The 6,443-nt window shown below is 59.7% G+C and overlaps 1 protein-coding gene across 1 annotated transcript; it reads left to right on the forward strand.

Moving 5' to 3' along the window:
• The first annotated feature begins 294 nt into the window (after positions 1-294).
• Positions 295-6,128, forward strand: ISL2 (ISL LIM homeobox 2). Its single transcript, XM_004276348.4, has 6 exons — positions 295-459; positions 1,307-1,496; positions 1,782-2,044; positions 3,875-4,158; positions 4,756-4,923; positions 5,322-6,128. Exons 1-6 carry the CDS (start codon positions 402-404, stop codon positions 5,436-5,438), a joined length of 1,080 nt encoding a protein of 359 aa, XP_004276396.1. The 5' UTR covers positions 295-401; the 3' UTR covers positions 5,439-6,128.
• The last annotated feature ends 315 nt before the right edge of the window (positions 6,129-6,443 follow it).

A 6,443-nucleotide genomic window follows, 5' to 3' on the forward strand; every position in this document is an offset into this window, starting at 1 on the left:
TTGCCCGACCCAGCGCCAGAGTGAGGATCCTTGTACATTTCAGGGGAGGGGGGCTGCGCTCCATTGTTCACTCTGGGCCAATCAGGGTTAGCCCATTTCCTCCCAGCCAATCCTCCGTCACCCCCGCCTTCCACCCAATCTACCCCGCCCATCAGCCCCCAGGTCCCCAACACCTCCCCTGCATCCCCAGCGGTTCTGGGGAAGCTTCGTGACGCCACAGGTCCCGCCCCCAGCTCCGGCCACGGGCGAATGCGTGCTGACGTCATGCTGCGTGCGGACCGGTGCGGAATCGCTCCTTCAACTCCGCGGGGCAGGAGGAGTTAGCAAAAGAGCCGAGGCTGGGCGCGCGACCTTCGTCCTTCTGCCCCTGGCCGCACGCTTTGCGCACATCTCTTTTCTGCATGGTGGATATTATTTTTCATTATCCTTTTCTGGGTACTATGGGGGATCATTCCAAGAGTAAGTCTTCCTGTGTGTGTGTGCGTTGTTATGTGTGTGTGCTTAATATGCAATATTTCTAACGCAGAAGAATGTTTAGTGGATTCTACAAGTGGCTTCTATTTGACAGGACACTGGGAGAGAAAAAAAAGAAAACGAATGCATTTTCCTGCAGGACCGCTTATCCGTTGGAATCCTGTTGTTTTAGTTTATAATTAAACACTCTTTCTCAAGCCTGCTAGGCTGACCTCAGGCTGTGAAATCTGCTTCTGTTTCGCGCTAAGGCAATAGGTTTGATTTAGGGATGTGGGCTTTTTTGTTTGCTTGCTTGCTTGCTTGTCTTTCGGCCTTTCCAATAAGGAAGATTTCTCTAGCTTGATCTGGGATATTTAAACTAAGAAATGTCAGAGGATGAGCGGAGACTCCGCCGAAAGCTGATGTGTCTGTATTGGGATAGGAGGGAGTCGCTGTGAGAGGGAGTGTGCGGACGGCAATGCCGGAACATCACCGTCCAGTATTGATAGTGTGGCGTCCGCAGGGTTTAAATGTCTATTTACTCTTTCTTCTTACTGACTTGTTATATTTTAGTTACAAGATATATCGATAAAACGCCTGTGTCCAAGTGAATGTAATAGCGAAAAAAATCGGGGAGGGGGATGGGGGAAGACAGAAAGCCTTCGCAAATTCACAAGATTTTGTTTTTTCGTTTCCAATTGTCTGGACCTATGGAAAGCCCATTTCCTTTTTCTTGTGGTCGCAATTCTTGAAAGAGAGCGAGAGCGCCAGCAGGTTGGGTTGGGGCTGGAGCGGCCTCGGCCGGGGTCCGGGCAGCCAGGCCTGACACGGGCCCCGCGCCCTTCCCCGGCAGAGAAGCCCGGGACGGCCATGTGCGTGGGCTGCGGGAGTCAGATCCACGACCAGTTTATCCTGCGGGTGTCGCCCGACCTCGAGTGGCACGCCGCCTGCCTCAAGTGCGCCGAGTGCAGCCAGTACCTGGACGAGACGTGCACGTGCTTCGTGAGAGACGGGAAGACCTACTGCAAGCGGGACTACGTCAGGTGAGGCCCGCGAGAGCCCGGGCTGCGCCACCGCCCGCTGGGGCCGGGGCTCGAGGATGGCGGGCCGCCCGCGCGCCCCGGCGCGGGCAGAACACGGCCCCCAACCCCGAACGCGTGCCGCCGCACACCTCCTGGCCTGGGAACCCCCCGAGGGCTGGTCCCCGCAGCCTCCCTCTGGGCCACAAAGCGTCCTGGGCGCGCGTGCCCGGGGTGGGTAACAGCCCGGCAGGCGAGGCCGGCCGCAGGCCCCGTGCTGACACCACCGCCCGTGCCTTGGGCCCGCAGGCTCTTCGGCATCAAGTGCGCCAAGTGCCAGGTGGGCTTCAGCAGCAGCGATCTGGTGATGCGGGCGCGGGACAGCGTGTACCACATCGAGTGTTTCCGCTGTTCCGTGTGCAGCCGCCAGCTGCTGCCCGGCGACGAGTTCTCGCTGCGGGAGCACGAGCTGCTCTGCCGCGCCGACCACGGCCTCCTGCTCGAGCGCGCTGCGGCCGGCAGCCCGCGCAGCCCCGGCCCGCTCCCCGGCGCCCGCGGCCTGCATCTACCAGGTAAGCCGCTTGCGCCCGGTACTGCGCCGCCGGCTCGGGAGTGAGTGCATGGGTGTGTGTTCGTATGGGGGGTGGTTGTGATCGGACGAAAAGTTGTCACTTGGGTGTATTTCCGTTTGCCTGCAGTGTGGGGTTTTCTGGGTGAGTTCAGAACCCTGTGTTAGGAATGCGGCTGAGTGTGTGTTCGTGTGACGGGGAAAAATTGCATGTGGGTAAATGTGAGCCGGGATTGTGTGTATGAGTGTGCAGAATAGTGGGGAATTGTGTTGTCCGTGATCAGGAATATGTGGAACACAGTAGTAGGAGCAGGAAGGTGAATGATCACGGGGAATCTGAAGTGGTGACTTTGTCTGTGGAACTTGTACTCGGAATTTCAAGCAGTATGTGTGTCGTCAGAGAGAAAAGATAGGTTTGCCTGGGGGTATGTGTGTAAGGAATACAGTTCCCAGCCTAGAGGTGGGTTCAGCCAGCCAGAAGCCCACCCGTAAGGACAGCTCTGAAGGCTAACCACTCAACAAAGAGCTAGTGTTTGCATTTGTCTTTTGAGGCCCAGTTTGATGCACAACTTAGCCAAACGTTTCTCGGTGGGGAAGGAGTGGACGTACAGTGGACTCAGGGATCATACACCTCAGGGGATGCTCTGGGTCCTAATCAGGAGATGCCCAGAGGTGGGTTCTAAGTGTGTGGTTACCGGGTAGGAACAGTGACTCTGGCTGAGCAGTTACCAGCAAGTAGCCACAGACCTGAAGCACCAACCTCTAGACCAGGCTGAGCCTCGGGGTGCTGTGTGCTTGAAGTGCTCCCACTTCCTCTGGTCCTCCCTTTATTCCCGTATAGAATGAGAAAATTGGGCTAGATGGGCTGTTTGTAAATATTTATCCAGATCTAGATATGCCCAGAAGAGGATATAAATTGAAACAGTGAGACTTGTATCCAAACCTGGTTCAGATGGGAGTGCGGAAACAGGATGAAGCCAGTGTTGAGGGCACCCTGGGCTCGGGTGTCGGAGGGGCTCCCTTTTGTTTGCTGCGGGGTGCGGGCCGCGGGAATCCGGCCCTAAATACCCGATTCTACTTAACCTGGGGTTGAGAGAACCCAAGGCCGAGTGAGGAAAGTGCCAGCGGCTGCGCGCGGGCCGGGAGGGCGGCCGCTGGGCCAGGGAACCTGGAGCCTTGAGGGAGGAGACCCGGCGGGCCGAGGCCCGAGGGTGGGCAGAAAGGAACCGTTCCAGGCCCTGGAGGCCCACTCGCGCCCCAGGGCAGGTCTTCGCGACACACGGCCTGGCCCTGTCCGAGAGGCCTCTGAATCAGGGAGAAGGGCTCTTGGGGGCCACCCGGGAGCGGGAGACAAGCCCCCCAATTCCGAGGCAGCGCGGCGCTTGGGGTCCGTGTGGGTCCCCTTCCCCTTTCCCCCTCCAGAGTCCCGGGCGCGCCTCCTTCCTCTTCCTCTGAAACTCCGACTTCTTCCGGAGAGCTTCCCTCGTCCCGCGGAACCCACGCGGGCATTCCTAGGGTCTGGTAAGTGGAGGAAGCACAGCGGGGGTCGGCCACTCCCGTCCCGCACAGGCCTAGCTCGGAATTCCCACGCCCCGCTTGCGCGCTGGCGAGATCGCTGCGGGGAGAGCCCTGTGGAGGAACTAGGGAAGGGACGAAAATGCACACCTTTTTCCGGGTAGGGCGAACAGACGGAAAGGGAGAGAAGACGAACAATAAAACGAAATAAACGGAATAAACGAGAAACGAAATCGGGCCTCGGAGGACTCGGCCGCCGCGGGGCCGGGCACAGGGAGAGTGAGTGGCGGTCACTCTCTCATCTCTCGCTCCCTTGCAGACCCGGGATCGGGCCGGCAGCCCTCGCTGCGTCCGCACGTGCACAAACAGACCGAGAAGACAACCCGCGTGCGGACCGTGCTCAACGAGAAGCAGCTGCACACTCTGCGGACGTGCTACGCCGCTAACCCGCGGCCCGACGCGCTCATGAAGGAGCAGCTGGTGGAGATGACCGGCCTGAGCCCGCGGGTCATACGCGTCTGGTTCCAGAACAAGCGGTGCAAGGACAAGAAGAAATCCATCCTCATGAAGCAGCTGCAGCAGCAGCAGCACAATGACAAGACGGTGAGAGGATCGGATCGGGTGGAGCCTCGGGTTCGCCCTGCGGCATCTGCGTGCCCATTTCTGGGCCGGCTCTCGGGAGATCCAGGGGGAACTGGGCTCCCCAATAGCGTGTGTTGGTGCTTTCAGAGCAAGGCTTACCTTGAGGTTGAAGGCTTCTTAATTACTGTATCCGAGGTCAGGTCTTCCCCAGTTCCAGCGGCAGACCAGAGTTGGGGTCTGGGGCGTAGTTCGGAGTTCAAGGTGGCATGTTTGCCAGAGCCAGCAAGTCGGGGCGGGTTGTGTCCTTCTCTCAGCATGACTCGGTTTGAACACTTTTCCTCTGTAAACCTGGAGAGGGATGGGAACGCAGGCCTCACGTTCGTTCCCTTGCCATGTTGGCTTCCAGGACCGAGGCTGGCCTATGGTGGCTGTTTTTGGGCCCGAGGAATTTGCACTGGATAAGGCGGGCTCACTCGGCTGCGGACAAGTGTACGCCTCCCCTAAACCGTTTCAGGCTCCAAATCACGTGCCAGTGCCTGGGGCCCCAGTCTCAAAGATGTCGGGAAACGCAAGACCTAATTCGAGCATCTTCCACCCTCTCTCCTGCTTGTCCCGCAGAGCCTGCAGGGACTGACCGGGACGCCCCTGGTGGCGGGCAGCCCCATCCGTCACGAGAGCGCCGTGCAGGGCAGTGCAGTTGAGGTGCAGACGTACCAGCCGCCATGGAAAGCGCTCAGCGAGTTCGCCCTCCAGAGTGACCTGGACCAACCCGCCTTCCAGCAGCTGGTGAGGCCCTGCTCTACCCGCCCGGAACTCAGGACTCCGGGGGAGGTGGGGTGGATTTAGCCACTTAGCCAAGGTGGGAAGGGGTGGGGGTTTCTCAGGGGATGAGGGGCTTGGGGGGTTGGGGGGAGGTGGGTAGCTGCAACCGCACCCGGCTCATTAATTCGCTCTAAACCAGGTCTCCCTGGATTAAAGCGCTCGCAGGGGAGGTCGAGGGATTACCCAACCCGCAGCCCCGCCCTAATACCCCTGCGTGCGCTTGGGGACCTGGCCGACTTATCCAAGGGCCTGCTCCCAGCCGGTGGCTTGTCCCCAAGAGACACCTTTGGGAGTAGGTGGCCCGGGAAAACCAGCTCGGGCGCTTCTTCACCCGCTCCTTCCCGGTGTCTCCGCTGCCCCAGGTCTCCTTCTCTGAGTCTGGCTCCCTAGGCAACTCCTCCGGCAGCGACGTGACCTCCCTGTCCTCGCAGCTCCCGGACACCCCCAACAGCATGGTGCCAAGTCCCGTGGAAACGTGAGGGGGACCCTTCCCCGCCAGCCCGCGGACCTCGCATGCTCCCTGCATGAGACTTACCCATGCTCAGGCCATTCCAGCTCCGAAAACTCTCTCGCCTTTGTAATTATTATTATTGCTATTTAAAGAGAGAGGACTGAGAGAAGCGGTCGGGATAGCCAAAAGCGCCGGGACGCAACCTGCTTTCACCAGACTGGAAAGCCCTGCTCCGAGGACTTTTCTTTTTACAAAACCAGAATTTGGGTTTACTAACATTAGCTCTGCCATCTCTTCTCCCTCGCTCGGCGTGGCCGCCGCCGCTCTATTACCGCGCCCCCCGGCCCACGCACCCACTTGTGCGTGGAGAACGCGCAGGTCAGGTCCCGCGCCGGCCCAGCCCCGAGCTCGCCCACGCGGATGCGGGCATCTGCCGCCGCCCGGCCCCGCGCTCCCAGGTGGCCTCGCCCCGGCTCTAGCGGGGAAGAGGACGGGGCAATCCAAAGGAACAGGCACTCAATCCCCCAAAGCGCATGATTGCCGGAAAAAAGTAGAAACGAGACTTTCCTTGAAAATGTTTTAAATTATCGGTCGACGGAGGACAGAGTGTGTGAGCCTTTGCCGAACAAAACGTAAGTTATTGTTATTTATTGTGAGGACAGCCAGTTCATAGTGGGACGAATATTTTGATCTTAATAAAAAAAGATAATAACCCGATCGATGCTGCTCCTGTGTGCTGTTGGTGCAGCGGGAGGGCTGGACGAAGGCAGGTTGGGGTTGGGGCTTGTTTCAACGAAGATGAGGCTCCGCGCAGGACCCACCGCTGGTGCCCGCGCCTCGCGCGCCACTGGCCCGCGTGCTCCCGCGCAGACAGGGGCGGGCCCGGCGGGGATTGGGCGCCGCGCGGGGGGCGGGGCTGGGTCCCTGTGCTCCGTGCGCCCCGTGCGGCCCAGCGAGGCCCAGAGAAGCATGTGAGAGCCCAGGACCTCCCGGAAGCCTGCGCGCTCCCTGTTGGCTCTCCACTCTCGGCGTT

Source organism: Orcinus orca, chromosome 2 (assembly GCF_937001465.1).
Source record: "Orcinus orca chromosome 2, mOrcOrc1.1, whole genome shotgun sequence".
Lineage (NCBI taxonomy): Eukaryota > Metazoa > Chordata > Mammalia > Artiodactyla > Delphinidae > Orcinus > Orcinus orca.

Excerpts from the sequence above, each read along its gene's own strand:
- ISL2 (XM_004276348.4), top strand. The coding sequence starts at position 402 with ATGGTGGATATTATTTTTCATTATCCTTTTCTGGGTACTATGGGGGAT. Across the intron at positions 4,159-4,755 it reads AGCAGCACAATGACAAGACG|AGCCTGCAGGGACTGACCGG; the intron begins GTGAGAGGATCG and ends CTTGTCCCGCAG. Across the intron at positions 4,924-5,321 it reads AACCCGCCTTCCAGCAGCTG|GTCTCCTTCTCTGAGTCTGG; the intron begins GTGAGGCCCTGC and ends CCGCTGCCCCAG.